Consider the following 20,891-nt stretch of genomic DNA (forward strand, 5'->3'; position numbering starts at 1 on the left):
CTATCCCACTATATATCGCCCCTGAAAAGGGGGGGGGGGGGGGGGATCTGGTGGATGAGTTAACGTTTCGAGTCCCTTTGACTGTTCGACCCGCCGAAGGGTTGTACAGACTGGAAACGTTAACCGTGTTTCTCTCTCCACAGATGCTGCCAGACCTGCTGACTTTACCCAGCATTTTGATTTTATTTCAGATGACAGTGTCCGCAGTGTTTTGCTTTTTTTTGCCATGTCTCAGTCCTTTTCTCCCCCATTCAAAAAGCATAACCCTTTCTACCATATCCACTTTTAAAAATGAGCTTAATTTCTTTATCCATTTTTGTCGTTTTTACTCTGCCTTTTCCCCATGTGGGCTGGGGTGCTTCTCATTCTTCTGAAGATTGTCACCCACCCCACAATGCACAATTCGGGAGTAGAGAAACCGAACTGAAAGCAGAGCTCAGCCATCCAGCGTCTGCACCGGAACTCTTTACTGGAGTGAACGGTGGCGGCCGGGATGAGTGACAGGCGGCAGGGCGGGCGGAGCCGAGCCAGCAAGCCGCCCCGCAGCGTCGCCACGTGGGGGCAGAGCGCCCCCCAGCGGCCTCGCCAGCCAGGCCCCGCCGGAAGCGCGTCTGTTTACAACCGGAACCCTCCGTCGCTAAGGCGGTTGCTAAGGGCGCCAACGTAACCAAGGGAAACCCCCACCCCCTCCTTCGCCTCAGCCTTGATCGCCTTTCGAGTGGAGCACCCGGGTCTGCAAAGCGCGGACAATGACGGATAACATCCTGTGCGAAATAAACTGGGACGATGGCTTCGCCATACCCGTGGGAAACTCGGAAAACAAGTGTTTGGAAGCTAATGTAAGTAATGCCCCCAATCTCTGGCTGGGTTAAAATCCGATGTGGAGATGTCGGCGCTGGCCTGGGCTGGGCACATTAGGAAGTCTCACAACACCAGGTTAAAGTCCAACAGGTTTGTTTGAAATCACAAGCTTTTGCGCAGCTCCTTCATCAGGTGAAGTGACAGTTAAAATACAACATAATTCACCATCATTGCTTTCCTCCCTCTGCAGTGTGTGCCGGTTAAAGACAGGTTAAAGTCTACCTTGGACCCGGGCCTCGACATGCACTTGTGCTGTTGCTGCTGTGCAGAATGACTTCAACGTGGTGGCAGGCGTCCCACTCCGACTCCGAAACCAACCCCGCCCCAAACCCACTCTAATCCCGCCCCAATCTCACACCAACCCCTCCCTGACCCCACCCCAAACCCCTCCAACCTCAGCCCAATCCCACCCTTACTCCACACCAATCCTGCTCCAATTTGGCACCAATCGCACTCCAGCCTCGCACCCCGCCTCTCGTCCACAAACAAACCCATACTATGTCAACAGGACGATTCAGTAGGAATGGGATGCTGGGGCTGGTCCAAGAAACGCCACAGGTGGATTCTCTGCCGGCCGAATGCTGCGTTTTGCCGGCAGTCCGGGGTTTCCCAATGGCGTGGGGCTGTCCCACAATGGTAAACTGAACTAGAATCTGGCGCAGCGGGATGGAGAATCCAGCCCCACGTTTCCCAGGTCGGTGAACGGGGGTTGGGTTCGGTGTGATGAGATCAGCTTTGGTGCTCTGCCCTGTAATATTCTTGTTGGATGGCCTGATTTATATAACTCTTGTAGCTAAAGCTACAAGCGATTTATTAACGTTAACTGTGTGTCAAATTCATGCAAAACAACAGATAAATAACAGTATGAATATGCACAAGCAACCTCTCTCCAGCTCCCTTAGTCAGTCTGAGATGACCTGACTCTAACATTTACTTAAAAACCAATGAGACTCCTAGTGGTCAGTCGTTGAATTACAACACAACGATGATATCACTATATGCTCCTCCTGATGATTGATACCTGTTGACCCAGCAAGAGAGTGGCACCGACCCAACCTGAGACCCTTTTGTGCACCAATCCCTCGACCCACTGAATCTTTCTGGGGACCTCTTCTCAAAAATTCTTCTCCGGCTGTTCTCGGCCACTGTTGGCAGAAGTAACAATGTAGGCACCCACAAAGCATAGTTTTGACACAATTAATATTCCGGGGGAAGTGTGATCACTGGATTTATCAATTTGTGAAATCTGATACTTTATGTGGGCTGGAGTGAAACTTAATCAAACTAATTGTTCACCACGTTTCCATTTATTTAACAACTCTAACAAAATGTCTGAAATATCAGCACACCATAAGAGAGAATAATTTATAATGAAACTATTCCCACTAAAATGCAGAATTAAATATGCACAGATACCTCCGAGGTGTGGCGGCTTAGGTGGGGTCCTAGGGGGAAGGCAACAAAGATGAGGATTTTATAATCAAGGCTTTTCTTGGCCAGAAGCCAGTGTAGGTCAGCAAGCACACGGTGATGGATGGACTGGACTTGGAACAAGTAAGGACACGGCAGCAGAGTTTTGGATGCACTGAAGTTTATGCGGGGTAGATGAGGGGAGAAAATCAGGTGTGCATTGGAATAGTTAAGCGTAGAGATATCAGAGGCTTGGATGAGGACTTCAGCTGCAGATGAGCTAAGGCAAGGGCAGAGTTACGGGAGTGGAAATAGGCAGTCTTAATGATGGCACAGCATTGTGAATGGAAGCCAAATATGATACCAAGGTTGAAAACAGCTCAGTTCTGCCTCAGACAACTACTAGGGACAGTGATGCAGTTGGGAGCTATGGAACAGAGATTGTAGCTGGGATGGAAGACAGTGGTTTCTGTCTTTCCAAAATTGAATTGGAGAAGATTTCTGCATGTCCTGGATGGTGGACAAGCGGACTGATAATTCTTCAACAATGGAAGAGGTGAGAGAGGGGGTGCGAGAGGTGGCAGTGAGTTAGAGCTGGGAAACGTGCCTCTGAATCACAAGACTCAAATTTCCGCTGCAGAGCTTGAGAACAAAAATCAATGCTGACCCTCATTGCAGTACTGAGGGAGCATTGCACTGTCTGAGGTGCAGTTATTTTGGATGAGGTATTAAATCGAGGTCCCACATTCCTGCTCAGGTGAATGCAAAAGATCCCATGGCACCGTTTTGAAGAAAAGCAGGGGAGTTGTCCCTAGTGTCATGGCCAACGTTTATTCCTCAATCAAAACACAGAAAACATTATTGGCCAAGGTAAGTTGGGTAGAGAGGGGGTGTGGACCTGGGTTGAGGTGCTGTTTCAGAGGGTCAGTGCAGAACGATGGGCTGATGACCTCCTTCTGCACTGTAGGAATTCTATGATCACATTGCTGTTTATGGGAGTTTGCTGAGCACAAATTAGCTGCCATATTTCCTGTTACAATAATCATTACACTTCAAAAAATACTTCATTGGCTGCTAAGCGTTTTGTGACATCCGGGGGTCATGAAAAGCACTGTATAAATGCAGGTCTTTCTTTCTGGGTTTTGCCAATGTATGAGTGAAAACTATTGTGTTCTTGGATGATATCGTCAAGGCTCAGCATACAGATGAGAAATAGGAGATGACCAAGGCAGTGGTGCAAGAGTGGAAAGAGATGCCACTGCAGGTGATTCTCTTTCTATGATTAGATAGGTAAGAATGGAACCAGGCGAGTGCAATTTCATCGAGCTGGATGACAAAGGAGAAGGTGCAGACTGAATTAATATCTTTCAATCAAGCTGATGTTCTCAGTTATAGGCAACAATAAAACTAAAAATGTCTTTTCAAATTTGGACATTCTTTCATTAGTGATGCATAAATATTTTGTAGGTAGCTGAAAACATTGTAGGCGGAATGCAGATGTATAGCTTTATTTTAATCCTGAACTTAAACATTGGATGACCAGCAACATTAAACATGTTTTGAATCTGCTGAACTGGCTCACATACTGTTTCATTTCAGATATTCAGACAGCAATGTCTGCTAAAGAAGCTGAGAACACTTACATAAGAAATCCAATACTTAATACACTCACACAATGTCAGACATTAAATTATATTTTCTGAACTTCTTACCCTAGGTACAAAAGAAGCAGAAGGAAAAAGTTAACCTTGAAAGCCAGCTGTCTAATGTTGAGGATCGCATCCATGCAATGACAGTTCATCTGCAGAATGTTCATCAGGAGTTAACAAATACACAGGTATATATTAGTGGCAAAATAGAAGCCTATTCTGACCATTGCAGCAGTGTTTTATAGTGACTGAAATAGCCCAATGCAAGATGTCATTGTACTAGTTTACAAGGTTCTCTACAGATAGACTTCTATGGGATTATAAAGGTCCCGAACATTTATTTCAACTTAAATTTGCTGTGCATGTTCAAACGTTTGTACTGCTTATTCTATCAAAATCATCCTCGATGGGGCAGCACGGTGGCCTAGTGGTTAGCACAACCGCCTCATGGCGCTGAGGTCCCAGGTTCGATCCCGGCTCTGGGTCACTGTCCGTGTGGAGTTTGCACGTTCTCCCCGTGTCTGCGTGGGTTTCGCCCCCACAACCCAAAAATGTGCAGAGTAGGTGGATTGGCCACGCTAAATTGTCCCTTAATTGGAAAAAATAATTGGCTAATCTAAATTTATAAAAAAACAAAAAAAAAAATCATCCTCGATTAGAATCATAGAAACACAGCTCATTTTTTAACAAAGAAAACAGACAGAAGTAACTTTACGTAACTGCACTTCTTTTCAGTAAATCAAAACTATCCCTTTCCTTACACCGAAATGAAATTTTGTCAGATTTGTAAAATGTTAGACATTTAACAGATTTTAAATAAGTACAAAGGCAGGGAAATGAGGAGGGTGAAAGATCAAAAGGGAAGGTCCATAATAGTGTGGAAGGCAGGAGAGATTAAATGGCAAAATGATAATGGTGCGCAGCCGAAGGAGCTGGTAATAGGATAAGTAAAGAAGCAAAAGATATGTGTAAGGGAGGTGTAAATGGGAAATCAAAATAATTACCAAAAACTGCCATTCAGAAAAATGGGGCAGAGGTTAGGATCTGAAATTGGTGAATTCATTGTTGAACTTGGAAAGCTGTAAAGTACCTAATTAAAAGATGAGGTGCTATATCTCAATCCTACATACTTCTTAAAACCTATCTTTTCCAGTTACGCCAAATAACCATCAAACTGAAACATTGGGCAAACTTCTGTTGTCTCTATGATGGCAGGAACAGAGGGGGTGGGGGACGGGATTGATAAAATAGTATTGGCCAGCATAGGATTGGCTTCCTGACGCAGCCCTTTCCTTTTGTTACGAATGCCTTGTCAGTTCTCAACAGTGGCTAAGAGACTGAACCAAAGCCATAACCTTTCAAAGTTTTAATATGGTGCGGAAAGATTGATTCAATCCAGGAGTGATAATATAAGAAATAGGGCTTGGCTATTTTATAAACAAACTTTATTAAAAGGAAAGAAAACAGCCAATATAACGCTAATTTAAACTTTTAAACTTCAACCCTAACAATAACAGATTTAGTTTCTTAACCTTGACACACTAGTTCCCATTAAACAACACTTTCCAGTTCTTATGCTACTTACAACGACAGACAACGGCAATACTTGCATTTAGGAAGCTATTTTTCTTCTGTTTGGGACATTCATTCAAAGCCCTTTTCCAAAGCCTGCCTAGGTGGCAACTTTCATGACTTCCCAGTTGATTTCCAAAGCCTCAGCCTGTACAACTTTCATGACCTCAGTTGATTTTTAAAGCATTCTACTCTGTAACTATTCAGAACAACATTATTTCTCTCTCTCTCGCTAAGCTCCACCCAGCCTCTCAAACAAAGGTTCTCTGATGGGGTTTCCAGGCTTGAACCCATAAGCGTTATCTTTGCTGTTTGATTGCTCACTCCCGTTTATACAAAAGAACAGAGCCATGCTATTGATATGCTACTAACCTCCCATTGATGGGCAAAGAAACTATCAGACTCTTTAATGGGCAAATAGCTGGTCAGACAAGCATGTCCTGAAGAACAATGGACCTGGTGGCATCCTGTGTATTCCCACTAACGGGTTTAAGTCTGACTGGGACAATGTAATTTGGCCAGCTGTGGGCGTACCCCTCTGACTCTGTGCTGGCAGTTTTTTTCCCCCCTCAATCTGTTTAGTCCTAAATTGCCTGCTACATTGGGGTGTCCTTTGTGGAATTAATTTCCTGATCTTTCCCTCACCTAACAAGTTGCTGACTAATTTTATGAGATGCAGGTATCAGGACGGATCAGTGGCTGACACATCAGCAACAGACAGGTAATTAAGGTTGTCAAACAGCCAACTGTTGGGTATTTTCCTACCTTTTTCCAATTTTACAAACCAATGCAAGAGATGCTTACTCAAAGGAGGCAGGATCCGAACGACAGTTGAGTTTAAGAGTGAACTGGACTTATCTTGAAGATGTAATGTTATCAAGCTTGGAGGCACTGTAGAGGGTTGGGCCATATTTAATGCTGTTAGTGTACAGGTGTCTCCCATGTCCACAGCAACCACTGAAGGCAAGACAATGTTCTTGAGAGGCTCATTGTAGTAGAGACTTCATTTGGCTATGGGGGTCAATGTTTTTACAGTTTGACTTTTCTTGTAAGGAGAAGAGTGGCATAGGGACATGAGTGTGGCCACATGGAACCCCTGTGCAATGACCAGGGGAACCTGACCAGTCACTGAAATTGGACAAGGAGAGCATAAGGTGGCAAGAGGACAACCTCATGTAACCTTCAGAGCAGTTGGGAGCCTTTAATGAACAGGAAGGGTTCCACTCTGTGACTGTTCAAGTTATTTGTATAATGGTAAGTGGATCATGCAGGTGCCTACAGGGTTCCTTGAAGCTGCCCCACTCCTCTGCTCTAAGACAGTCTCTGAACTTTCCAGTGTAGCAGAAGCTCCCTTCTCTTCCTCATCTTTGGCTGTACCTAATGGAGACATATGATTTAAGCTGCTCCTTCAATCAACCCTGGTGTCACCTTTGACCAGGAACCTCCAGTGGTGTTAAAGGGCCATGCAGCGTCCCAGCCCAGACATGATCTAAGGAATGATTTCCCTCAGTGACAGGCTGACGTGCACGACATATCCAATATCCATATCTTCCGTCTCCTTCGGTGTCACAATGCCAATGAGAGGCACTCCACCTCTGCTCTTGACACTCTCTGGCAATCTGAGCACGCTTCTTTTATATGCACTGAGATACACAGTGTTGTTACTCCTGTCTTATGGGCCATCTGATCTGGTCGCTCTGAGACATTGTAAATGTACACCAGCAGGCTGATGGAATGGCATGGTGATGTGCTCATCCACCATCTCAATGTAGCACTCACCCTTCACTGACCATATGATTCGGGAGCATGTGAACTGCGTGCCTCAGTGTGGACATTTGTGCCTGGTGTTGCCCTGGCCTCACATTTCATGGGTGCCTTTTAATTCAGTTGGACTTCCAGCTTGCAATTCGAAATATCACAAACCTTAGCAGAAAGCACTAGGTCATTATATCTCTTCCTTCACAGGACCCAGGTTCTTGCAACAAATGTTCATTATGTCTGCCATCTCCTCTGCTGGAAACAAGACATCGCTGCTTACCCGAACTACCTACCAGAGCATATCCAGGGGTGTATTGCCGAATCGTGAAGTGCTCCTTCCTCATGATGAAACCATTCCTCTGCAGCCTCCATATAAACACCTTTTGTAGCCTATACATGCAGCCTGTCTGAATGCTGCACAAGTGCTTTTTAAAATGGTGTCTCTAAGCGAGCTGCCCACCCTTACTTGGCTCGCTCCCTCTTGCCATTTCCTAATTGACTCTTCCTTGTAAAATTGTTGAAGAAGTCCCACCCATACCAACCAAATTTCTTCCTGATGATTCAACTGGTAAAATTCAGGCTATTAACTCTGTTATTCTCTACAAATGTTGCTAAACCTGCTGGATATTTCCAACTTTTTGGTTTTTAAACAAGCATATGAATGGTTCCCAGGATCTATTAAATAGTGAACGAGTTGAGTAAATTGAACATTCCAACATTGATGGAACATTATTAACATTCGCTTGCTCCTTGAGCAAATTCAACTTACTTTTTCCATTCTGTGCGGGGAAAAAATCTTGAAACAATACATGCTACTGATAATTTCATTTATTTTAGTCTTTACAAAAAGCACGAGAAAAAGAACTTGAAACCGAACAGCAGTTCGGGTTTCTTGCAGAGCGGGAGATGGAACGTCTCAAACAAGAGATTCGCCGGCTTGAAAATGGCATGGCTGTATTGAGAGAGAGAAAGAATATAATGGAGGTAAGTGTTAAAATAGGTTGTTGAATTTGCTGCATATTCACTCAGATAGTGTAATTTGATGATTAATTTGAATTTGTATGAAATTCTAGGTATCCATGTGCACAGCTGATGAACATTGATCAGTGGTCAAAAGACTATTTGGAGCCCCACTGCACAGTACTTAATACTCTATTTGTTCACAATTACTGGAAAGTAAAAATAGAATGGAGTATAAAGTGGGTGATTAATCTAACCATACCAGCTTTCCGCCTGGTTAGTTAGGGAAAAATTATTCCACCATGTTCAGTATCTTCAAGTTCTTTTTACAGTGAAGCTATGACTGTCTGCCTTATGAGTTTTCAATGGCGAGGTGAACAGCTAAGTAAATGTTTTGATATCTTGAACTTATGAATGTAACCACCACTATTATTTCCTATTCTTTAAAACCAAGTAACCAAAACCAGTTGCCAACTACAATTGGATGCATCTAATTTAGAAAAAAAACAGATAGCTACAGCAAACTGACATAATTTTTCCGACATGGCAGTTGAGTCTGTTCAAATTGTGCAGATCAAGGCATATACTTTACTTTCCAATTGCTTCGGGTGCGAGTCTCTGGCTGTATTGCGCTCAAGCAAGAGCACAGCGCAGCTGGAGAATCCCGGGAGAGGCCTGCAGCGAGCCTCCCGACAGGCTCCGCGCCTCGCCCACGTGGGATCCACCAACCTCCTTTGATTCGGCTGCAGCCAGGCGTCGATCAGTACTGGTCCACACAAATGTGGACCAGGCGGAATGGCACCCGGGGGTTCTCCTGGGCAATCGGACACGCCTGGGTGGTCAGGGTAAGTGCTGGGTGGCCCCCTGGCCCTCCCCCTGGAACGTGGGCACCTTGGCACTGCCCAGCTGGCACCTTGGCACTGCTACCCTCGTACTGCCAAGGTGCCTGGATGGCACTGCCAAGCCAGCAGGAGCACTGGCTGGGTACCAGAGTGACAGTGCAAGGATGCCGAGTGCCAGTGTGGCACTGCCAGGATATTGATAGTGGAAGATTCAGCAATTCCATTGAATGCCCAGGGAGCTTATTAGATTATCTCCTGTTAGAGATGTTTCTTGTCTGACATTTGTGCTGCAAATTTTACTTGTTACTTTAACAGGGGAAGGGTCTATCAGAAACCATTGTAGGATTAGGTTACATTGTTTCATAAAAAATATCACTGAATCTCATGGACATGTTCAGTCTGCAAGAATCCAAGAGAGAGAGAGAGCAGAGGGATAAAAGCAGCAAATTTCTGCTGTTCACCATGCAAGATATGGGTAGGAGTTCGCACTCAGATTGAGAAGCCTTGATTTGTGAGGGTTAGGTAAAGCTGGCAGTTCCGCCTAGCTTTGGCTAGAAGGGAAAATCTCCAATTTGTCCCTTACTGTGAAAGTCAGTCTGGGATTAGATGTTATTTGGCTGAGAAAGGAAAAGAAAGGAAGCAAGCCCTCGGGGATCCTGTGAGAATGCAGTGTCCATTTAAGGGACAGAGTAAAGTATAATACTCGAGGGAGATTTTTGATTGTCTTAAGTGTTAATTAGGGTCTTTTCTGTAGTTTAAAGTATAACTTGCCTAGTGTTTAGTCAACGTTGGTTTTAGTTGGTTTGTTACAGCAAAAGTCTTTACATTTGAAATCTTGTTGTTTCATTCCTTTCAGTGATTCACTGAAGTTTGAATTTCTTTTTTAAAGTTATTGGCCCTCACAGGTATTGCAACAAAGTATTAGTTTAAATCTGACTAACTAATTCCAGGTTAAGATAAGCACAAAGTCATGGTAGCATAGAATACTGCAGAGGTATTATGTGGCTAACCAAAGAGTCTTTAAAGGTCAAGAAGAGTACTGATAGGGTGCCAGCATGGTGTTCTTAAATAGCTGTAAATCAGGAAATGGTAGAGAGGGAGGAACTCATGAAAATGGCAATCACTAGGAAAGTAGTATTGAGCAAATTGTTGGGCCTTTAGGCTGGCAAATCGCCTGGTCTGGATGAACTTCCCCGTACGGTCCTGAAAGAAATGGCTAATGAGATAGTTGATGCATTGGTTTCGGAGCAAGTTCCATGAGGTTGAAAGACAGCAAATGTAACTCCTTTATTCAAAAAGAGCAACAGAAAGCAGGAAACTATAGGCCAGTTGGTCAAACCTTGTTAAAGGGAAAATGTTATAAGCCATTATTAAAGATGTTATAGCAGGGAACTTGGAAATATTCAAGACAATCAGACAGAGTCAACATGGTTTTGTGAAAGCAAAATCATGTTTAACCAATTTGTTGTAGTTTTTTGAAGGAGTGACATGAGCTGTGGATAAAGGGAAATTAATGGATGTATTGTACTTAGATTTCTAGAAGGTATTTGATAAGGTGCCACATCAAAGGCTATTGTCACGTGTACTGATGTACAGTGAAAGGTATTGTTCTGCGTACAGTCCAGACAAATCATTCCATACATGAAAAACATAGTACAGACAATAAATACATAAAGTAAATACATAGACATAGGCATCAGGTGAATCATATGGAGTGTAGTGTTACTCAGTAGAAGATGCATGGAGAGATCAGTTCAGTCCATAAGTGGGCCATTCAGGAGTCTGGAGCGAAATTCTCCGACCCCCCGCAAGGTCGGAGAATCGCCCGGGGCCGCCGAAAATCTCGCCCCCGCCGTGGCAGAAATTTTCCGCCACCCGGGAATGGGCGGGGGCGGGCAACACCACCCGCCGATCGGCGAGCCCCCTGCGGCGATGCTCCGGCCCGCGATGGGCCGATGTCCCGCCGCTGGGAGGCCTCTCCCGCCGCCGTGGTTTGAACCACCTCTGGTGGCGGCGGGATCGGCGGCGCGAGCGGGCCCCCGGGGTCTTGGGGGGGCACGGGGCACTCGGACCCCGGGGGGTGCCCCCACGGTGGCCAGGCCCACGATCGGGGCCCACCGATCGGCGGGCGGGCCAGTGCTGTGGGGGCACTCTTTTTCTTCCGCCGCCGCCACGGCCTCCACCATGGCGGAGGCGGAAAAGAATCCCCCAGCGCGCATGCGCCGGTGGTGACTTCAGCGGCAGCTGACGCACCGGCGCATGCGCGAACCAGAGAAGGCCTTTCGGCCAGCCCCGACGGCAAGCGTTAAAGGCCGCTGGAGCCGGTTTGGGCGCCAGTCGGTGTGGTGCCAACCGCTCCAGCACGGGCCTAGCCCCTCAATGTGAGGGCTTGGCCCCTAAAGGTGTGGAGAATTCCGCACCTTTGGGGAGGCCCGACTCCGGAGTGGTTGGCGCCACTCCGCTACGCCGGGACCCCCCACCCCGCTGGGTAGGGGAGAATCCCGCCCCTGGTAACAGCTGGGACAAAGCTATTTTTGAACCTGTTAGCATGTGTTGTCAGATTTTTCTTCTCCTGTCCAATGGAAGAGTTGGAAGAGAGAATAACCCAGGTGGAAGGGTCTCTAATTGTGCTGCCCACTTTCCCAAGGCAGAGGGAGGTGTGGACAGAGTCAATAGATGGGAGGCGGGTTTGCTTGGTGGACTGGGCTGTGTTCACAACTGTTGTTTCTTACGGTCTTGGGCCGAGCAATTGCTATACCAAGCTGTGATGCAGCCAGACAGGATGATTTCTATGGTGCATCAATGTGGACATGCCAAATTTCCTTAGTTTCCTGCTGATGTGCTTTCTTGGTCATAGCATCGACAATAGTGGACCAGGACAGATTCTTGGTGATGTGCACACCTAGAAATTTGAAGCTATCAACCATCTCAACCTCGGCACCATTGATGCAGACAGGAGTGTGTACGATACTTCGGTTCCTGAATTCAATACCAGTTCCTTAGTTTTGCTGACGTTGAGTAAAATTGGGTCAAATAAAAGCTCAGGGTGCAGGTGGTAACATATTGGTATTGATTGAAGATTAGTTGGCAAACAGAAAACAGAGAGTTGCCTTAAATGGTACACGAAGGCAGATTTTTGTCTGTTTCCACAAGTAGTAATTCCTGGAACAGGTCGCTAGTCTGTCGCCAGGGGCTTATAGCTTGAGGTATGCCATTCCATATCAAGCTCGCGTGTGGATGAATCACAAAAAGCTACTATACAGATACAGCAGGTAATGAGGAAAATTAACAGATAAACATATGGGGGTCATCACCGGGAGACCCCTCTGCTTTCTTGCCTGAACTGTGGCAGCTGCTTGTGTGGTGGCGATGATATTTCTTGTGAGATGTGTTCCTTTGATGGGAGCTTTGCAGCAATGAAATATGTCGCCAATGATTAACAGCGAGGTTGTGTCAGAAAGCTTGCGGATGACACAAAAATAGGTGGGAAGGCAAGTGGTGAGGAAGACACAAAGAGTCTACAGAGAGATATAGACAGGTTAGCTGAGTGGGCAAAAAACTTGGCAGATGAAATATAATGCAGGAAAATGTGAAATTATCAATTTAGTAAGAAGAATAAAGGAGCTGAATATTATTGAAATGAAGAAAGACTGCAGAAAACAGCAGCACAGAGGGATTTGGGGGTCCTTGTGCTTAAATCACAAGTTCATCAGGTAATTGGGCAGGCAAATGGAATGTTGGCCTTTATTTCAAAAGCAATGGAGTATAAAAATAGGGAAGTCCTACTGAATTACACACGGCACTAGTTAGACCACACCTGTGAACAGTTTTCGTCCCCTTTTTTAAGGAAAGATATGTTAGCATTGGAGGCAATCCAGAGAAGGCTCACTAGTTTGATCCCTGGTATGGAGGAATTTTCATATGAGAGAAGGTTGAGTAGGTTGGGCCTGAACTCCTGGGAGTTTAGAAGAATGAGAGGTGATCTTATTGAGACATATAGGATTCCAAAGGAGGCTTGACAGGATAGTTGCCGAGAGGATGTTTCCACTTGTGGATGGTCTAGGACCAGAGGGCATAATCTCAGAGTAAAGGGGCGCCCATTTGAGATGGGATGAGGAGCAATTTCTTCTCTGAGGGTATTGAATCTGTGGAATTCTTTACCACAGAGAGGGTTGTTAAGTATGTTCAAGGCTGAGATAAACAATAAGGAAATCAACAGTTATGCGATAAGGTAGGGAAGTGTAGTTAACATTATATCAGATCAGTCATGAGCTCATTGAACGGCGGAGCAGACTTGACGGGCCAAATGGCCTACTTCTGCTCCTACGTCTTGTGGTCTTAACGTTATCATTTATTATGGGGGAATTAATTACAAAAGTCGGGATGTTATGCTTCAGTTATACACAGCATTGGTGAGATCACATCTGGAGTATTCTGTACAGTATTGGTCTCCTTATTTCAGAAAAGATGTAAAGGTGTTGGAAGCAATTCAGAGAAGGTTCAGAATTGACCTGGCGTCTTATGAGGTAAGGTCTGAGAGGTTAGATTTGCACACACTACAGTTTAGAAAATTAAGAGGCGAATTGATCGAAATCTTTAAGATCTTGAGGGGTATTGACAACGTGGATGTGGAGAGGATGATCCCTCTTGTTAGAAAATCTAGTACGAGGGGTCACTGTTTAAAACTAAGCGGTCGCTAATTTAAGATAGAGATTAGAAGAATTCTTCCCTCTGAGGGTCATGAGTCTCTAAACCTCTCTTCCTCCAAAGGCAGTCAGTGGAAGCAGAGTCTTTGAATATTTTTAAGGCAGATCGAGATAGATTCTTGATTGACAGGTGAAAGATTATCCGGAGTAGGCAGGAATGTGGAGTTGAGGTTAAAGTCCGATCAGCCATGATCTTATTGAATGGAGGAACATGTTTGAGGGGCTGAGTGGTCTACTCTTGCTCCTAATTTGTATGTTCATATTTTGGCAGCAGAATATTTTTGGCGGAATTCTCTCAGAGAATGGCCAAATGTAATTTTGGATGGGAAAACTGGTGACAATCCTACCAGCTTTTCCAGTATGAGTCCCATCGTAATCCACCCACACTTCATCACTTTTTTGAAGCTTGGGGATATTCCCATTGAGAAAAAGATGTGCAGGACCTAAAGATGTCAGCCAGGCCAACTCCTTGGGGATCAACGCCTCAATCTCCAGACCACCCCACAGCAGCATCCCGAGACCCTCCCCCATTTGCAACCATCAGCTCCCCCTCCCCCATCACTGGTATCGGCATTTCCCAAGTGACTGACACCCTGCTGTGGGGTCGCCGAAGGCCCCCACCCCTTAACGCCCCTCTCCCCCTTTCAGGTTCCCCTGCATCAGGCCCCCCTTCATGCCACTTCCCCTCAATCCCAGGGCACTGCCTTGCATATCCCCAACCACCCAGGGGCTCCAATGGCCTCTGAGCCCCCCACAGGGTTGTGAGGCTGGAAGACAACAGAGTGGGAGTTGAAAAGTCAGATGAGAATTTTAAAATCAAGATGTTGGCAGTATAGGTTAGCAAGCACAGGGGTGATAGGTGAATGGGAATTGGTTTGGAATAGGAATCCCTTTCCAGTCATGGGCTATTTGGATCCCCAGGTAGCAAAATTTGTGTCGGGCTTGTTTAAACGGCAATCCCGTTAGTGCTGCCCCCCTTACTTGTGGGTGTACCAGGAAAGATCTCGCTTTTGCTCATGCTGAGTTTGTAGCCCGAGAAGGCGCCAAACTGTTCAGGAGCGCGATGATTCCGTCCATGCTGTTTTGTGTGTCCGAAATGTAGAGGAGCAGGTCATCTGCATAGAATGAGTCTCTGTGCTCTCTGCCGCCCCTTTGAATTCCCCTCCAGCTTTTTGTTGCTCAGAGCAATAGCTAATGGTTCAATCGCGAGAGCGAACAGCAGCGGGGACAGTGGGCATCCTTCTGTGGTGCCCCTGTGCAGCTGGAAGTATCAGGAGTTGGTGTTGTTGGTCCGTACACTTGCATTGGAGTGGTGTATAGGAGTTTTACCCAGGAGGTGAACCCTGTTCCAAGCCCGAACCGCTCCAGTACCTCTATGAGGTATTTCCATTCGACCCTGTCGAAAGCTTTTACTGCGTCTAGGGAGACGATCACCTCTGGTGTTCTCTCCCCTGATGGGGTCTTATCACGTTTAGCAGGCACCTGATGTTCGAGGTTAGCTGCCTACCTTTGACAAAATCTATCTGGTCCTCTGCGGCCACCTCTGGTACGCTGTCTTCTAGCCTTTTGGCTAGGATTTTGGCCAGTATTTTGCATTCAGCAGTGAGATGGGTCTGTATGACCCACATTTGTTTGAATCTTTATCTTTCTTATGTGTCAGCGAGATTGAGGCCTGTGCTAGCGTAGGTGGTAGTGTGCTCCTCGCTAGCGAGACTGTGAACATCTCCCGCAACTTTTTTGTGGAAGTCCGCCGGGAACCCGTCTGTTCCCGGCGCCTTCCCCGCCTGTATGGAACTAATGCTGTCCATGATCTCTCCCAGTGCTTGTGGTGCTTCCAGGCCCCATTTTCTGCCCTCCCCCACAATTGGTATGCCCAATCCATCAAGGAACCGTTTCTCCCAGACTCCTCCATTTGGGGCTCACCCTTGGTAGAAGGCCTTGAAGGTTTTGTTAATCTTTTCTGGTTTTGTTTTTAATATGCCTCTGGTACCCCTAATTTGTGTAATTTCTCTGGTGGCTGCCTGCTTTCTCAGTCGGTGTGCCAGCAGATGGCTGGCTTTATCTCCGTGTTCGTTCGTATTTACGGTCTCCCTCCAGTATGGAGTCGACCAGCTGCTGCCTAGCCGCCCTTTTCTCCCTATCTCTTCGAGCTTTGAAAGCGATAATTTCCCCTCTTTCTACGGCCTTGAGCGCTTCCCAGAATGTGGAGGGTGAGACCTCCCCATTTTGGTTGTTCTTCGTGTACTCTGCTATGGACTGTGATATATTTTCGTTGAAGGCCTTGTCTGCTAGTAGGGCAATGTCCAAGCCATGTGGGGCGTTGGGCCCTGCCTGTCTCCAGCCTCACGTGAATGTAGTGTGGAGCATGGTCGGATATCACAATTGCGGAGTATTCCACTTTGTCTATCCCTGGAAGCACCGTTTTCCCCACCACAAAGAAGTCAATTCTGGTGTATCATTGAGCACTGGGAAGAAGAAGGAGAACTCCTTCTCCCCTGGGTGGGCGAACCTCCAGGGGTCCACCGCTCCCATCTGTTCCATAAAGTGACTGAGTTCCCTTGCCATGCTTGACGTTTTCCCCGTTTTGGAGCTTGATCAGTCAGTCGTTGGATCCTGTACACAGTTGAAGTCTCCCCCCCCGCCATGATTAGTTGGTGCGTTGCTGTGTCAGCGATTTCTGCCATGGTCTTTTTGATGAAGCTTGGTCGTCCCAGTTGGGCGCGTACACATTGACTAGTACTACAGGTGCCCCATCCAGGGCCCCGCTGACCATGACATGGCTGGTGGGGGGCTTCTGTCCCCCTGCTCCTGTGGGATTAACCATACTTACCTGGTGGACCCGCCCCTGCCCTCCGGGGTTTCTCTTTGTTAGGGGGCCGTCCAGGATGTCCGCTGTCACTGCTCTCTCAATGCGGTCGGGTCCCTGCGCTCTGGGGTTTCCCTATGTCCAGGGGCACCTGACATGGCCGCCCACTGTGCGTCCACCACAAGGGTAGTCCCCTGCACTCTGGAGTCTCCCTCTGCCCAGAGACCATACTGGGTGGATGTTTGCAGCGATTCCTTGTTCCGAGCCTTTGGTTGTGGCACTTTGTAGCTCTATTGTTGTTCTCTTTCTAGCCTTGTTTGTCCCTCCCTCCCTGTGTTCAACCCCCCTACTCCGGTCCCTCCCTTTCCCCCCCTTTTTCTCCCCTCTCCCGTATACTCTTTTGTCCCTCTTTCCCCTGTTCCTATCCCTTTTGCTCTCCTGCCCCCCTCTCGGGGGTCACTGTCTCGCTTCTCCCTTGCCTGAACTCTACGGTTTTCTGCCCTCTCTTCCCCCGTCCCACCCTGCACTCCTCTCGCTTGCTCTCCCTTCTCCACTACTCTCGTTCCCTCATGCTGGGGTCTGGTCTCCCACCTGAAGCGGTCCCTCGGGTAGTGGTTTGCTTTTTGTTCAGGGTGCGCGTGCAGTGGTGGGGGGGGGGGGGGGGGCTGCCGTTGCCTCCCCCCCGTTGGCGTGCTGTTGACCCTTGCCAGGGGCCCATTATTTCTACCCTTGCTGTTGGCTTTACAACCCGTGTTCCTCGACAAACTTGTTTGCTTCGGCGGGGGCTGTGAAGAAGTACTCTCTTTCTTGGTATGTGACCCAGAGTTTCGCTGGGGACAGCATACCAAAACATCGTTCTTGTGAAGAGCTGCTTTTGATCTATTGAATTCGGCCCGTCTCCTGGCTAGGTCTGCCCCAATGTCCTCGTAGACTCTAATGAAGTGCCCTTCCCATTTTGCAGGTTCTGTTTTGCCTGGCCCAGCACAGGATTGTTTCCCTGTCTTGGTACCGGTACAGTTTAGCTATAACTTTCCTCGGATGATCCTCTACCTTGGGCTTCGGGCGCAGCGATCGGTGCGCTCTATTCATTTCTGGTGGGGTGGGGAAAGTTTTCCTCCCCACTAAGTTACCCAGCATCTCAGCCACATATGCCGTGGGGTTTCTACCTTCGATCTCCTCTGGAAGGCCCACTAACCTTACATTTTGCCTTCTCGAGTGATTTCCACTCTGCCCTTCAAGTTCCCCTGCGTTGTGACCAGTCTCGCCACCTCCTTCACCAGGGCCATGATCCGGTCGCTCTTGTCAGTCGCAGCTTTTTCCAGCTCCTTAATGGTTGCCTCTTGGGCTTCCAGTTTCACCTCTTGGGCTTCCATCTCACCTCTGCTCTGCCCAGGGCGAGCTGCACCTCCGCTAGGGCCTTGGCCATTGCTGCCTGCACGCAGCCTCCATGTCTGCCCACGCCTCTGCCTTGTTTCCTGCTGATGTTCCCTCAGCACCTCGGCAAAGGATGACTTCCAGTTCCAGTTCCCCACTGGCCCAAGGGGAAAAAGCTCCTGTCTGTCCAGTTCTTTTTGTTGCGGCGGGCCTTCCGTTCCGTTGCTTCGTGCGCTGGTTAGCTCGTCTGAGTGAGCTCGCCCATCGCCCATTCTGCTTCTGGTGCCCTTTCTCTGCGTTGGCTACCTACTGGCATTTTTTCCCCCCTTTTTTTTCTCCCTCCCTTACCCTTTTTTTTCCTCCCTCTTTTCTTCTCGCCTTCCCTTCTCTCCTTTAACACTTTTATTCCCCCTCTGAAACACCTTTTTCAAAAGATTTTTTAAATCCCTGCCTCTGTCTCAGTCCTCGCTTGGTCCCCGTGTTCTCCTGCTTCTCCTGCCGTGTAGGGGGTGTGGGCGGCTCGATCCCTGCCGCTGGCTAGATCCCTGTCGCTGGCTTGGTCCTCCCTCGGCCCCCCCGTTTTCTCCTGCCGTCGGGGGCAGGGGGGGATAGTCCGGCCGGATTACGCGTTTTGTTTTTTTGTCTTCCCCCGGAACGGGACGCAACTATTGGAGCTCCGTTGCCCACGACCGATCTCAGCAGAATCTTTAATGACGGAGTTTACAGAGTTTAGAATGCTGGAAAGCAGTCATGAGTGCATTGGGATAATCAAGTCTGGAGATAACAACGGGATGAATTAGAGTCTCAGCAGAAGATGAAAAGGTGAAAATAGGTGGTCTCAGTGATGGCATGAATATGAGGTTACAAGTGTATCCTGGGGTCACATGTGACACCAAGGTTGTAAGCAGTGTGGCTTAACCTCCGAGCATTGTAAGGAAGTGGGATTCAGTGGGTAGCCAAGGAAAGGGTTTGGAGCAGGAGACCAAAAATGATGGCTTCTGTCTGCCCAATATTTAATTGGAGGAAATTTCTGCCAATCCAGTCCTAGATGTCGGATAACTAATAATAAAAACAAAGTGCTGGAAAAGCTCAGCAGGCTTGGCAGCATCTGAGGTGCGAGAAACAGTTAATGTTTAAAGACTTAAAATGTTAACTCCATTCTCTCTCTCCAGTTGCTGCCCGATCTGCTGAGTTTTTCCAGCACTTTCTGTTTGTACTTCAGATCTCTAGCATCTGAAGTACTTTCCTTTTAGTATTGGATGAGTAGTCTGATAATTTAGCAACAGTGGAGGAGTCTATTAGTGAATCTGCGTGCCATGAGGATACATCTGAAAACTAACGCTGTGCTTTCAGATAATGTCACCGAGGGGCAACATGTAGAGAGAAATAGAAGAGTACTTGGAAGTGCATGATAAAATAGGACTGAATCAGCACAGCTTCGTCAAGGGGAGGTCATATATGACAGATCCGTTAGCGTTCTTTGAGGAGATAACAAGGAAGTTAGATAGAGGAGAACCAGTGGGCATGATTTATTTAGATTTCCAGAAGGCCTTTGACAAGGTGCCGCATAGGAGACTGTTAAATAAGTTAAGAGCCCATGGTATTAAGGGTAAGATCCTGACATGGATAGAGGATTGTCTGACTGGCAGAAGGAAGAGAATGAGGATAAAGGGGTCTTTTTCAGGATGGCAGCCGGTGACTAGTGATGTGCCTCAGGGGTCTGTGCTGGGACCACAACTTTTCACAATATACATTAACGATTTGGAAGAAGGAACTGAAGTTACTGTTGCTAAGTTTACAGATGATCCAAAGATATGTAGAGGGACAGGTCGTATTGAGGAAGCAGGGGGGCTGCAGAAGGACTTGGACAGGCTCGGATTTGGACAAAGAAGTGGCAGATGGAATACCATGTGGAAAAATGTGAGGTTATGCACTTTGGAAGGAGGAATGGAGGCATTGACTATTTTCTAAATGGGGAAAAGCTCAGGAAATCAGAAACAGAAAGGAACTTGGTAGTCCTTTTTCAAGATTCTCTTAAGGTTACCGTGCAGGTTCAGTCGGCAGTTCGGAAGGCAAATGCAATGTTATCATTCATGTCGAGAGGGCCAGAATACAAGAGCAGGGATGTACCTCTGAGGCTGTATAAGGCTCTGGTCAGTCTCCATTTGGAGTACTGTGAGCAGTTTTCGACTCCGTATCCAAGGAAGGATGTGCTGGCCTAGGAAAGAATTCAGAGGAGGTTTACAAGAATGATTTCTGGAATGAACTGCTTGTCGTATGAGGAACGGCTCAGGACTCTGCGTCTGTATTCGTTGGAGTTTAGAACGACGAGGGGGGATCTTATTGAAACTTACAGGATACTGCGAGGCCTGGATAGAGTGGACATGGAGAGGATGTTTCCACTAGTGGGAAAAACTAGAACTAGAGGGCACAATCTCAGACTAAAGGGATGATCCTTTAAAACAGAGATAAGTAGGAAGTTCTTCAGCCAGAGGGTGGTGAATGTGTGGAACACTTTGCCGCAAAAGGCTGTGGAGGCCAAATCACTGAATGTCTTTAAGACAGAGATAGATAGGTTCTTGATTAATAAGGGGATCAGGAGTTATGGGGAAAAGGCAGGAGAATGGGGATGAGAAAAATATAAGCAATGATTGAATGGCAGAGCAGACTCGATGGGCCGAATGCCTGATTCCGCTCCTATGTCTTATGACCTTATGCTCTACTTAAGTACATCAGAATGGAACCAGGTGGGAGAAATCCCACACATCTGGACAGCAGTAACAAAGCATTGAAGGAAGGTGTGTTCTTTCTAAACATAGACACAAATATATTTTCTCAGTACTAAACAGGATTTCTTGAATTTGCACATTGCAGAATTTTTAATATTCAGTGCATATTCAAATATTAGTCACTACTGTGAGCAAACAGCCCAATGCTAGTATAAAACAGAGAG

The 20,891-nt window shown here is 46.9% G+C and overlaps 1 protein-coding gene across 1 annotated transcript in view; it reads left to right on the forward strand.

Moving 5' to 3' along the window:
• Positions 1–668: 668 nt before the first annotated feature.
• The window catches only part of ccdc39 (coiled-coil domain containing 39), a 187,870-nt gene continuing 167,647 nt past the window's right edge, over positions 669–20,891 (forward strand). The window contains exons 1-3 of the mRNA XM_038816334.1: positions 669–839; positions 3,989–4,108; positions 8,088–8,234. Coding sequence (XP_038672262.1) covers positions 750–839; positions 3,989–4,108; positions 8,088–8,234 — 357 coding nt within the window. The 5' untranslated portion in view covers positions 669–749. The remainder of the gene's footprint in view (positions 840–3,988; positions 4,109–8,087; positions 8,235–20,891) is intronic.

Source organism: Scyliorhinus canicula, chromosome 13 (assembly GCF_902713615.1).
Source record: "Scyliorhinus canicula chromosome 13, sScyCan1.1, whole genome shotgun sequence".
Taxonomy (NCBI): domain Eukaryota; kingdom Metazoa; phylum Chordata; class Chondrichthyes; order Carcharhiniformes; family Scyliorhinidae; genus Scyliorhinus; species Scyliorhinus canicula.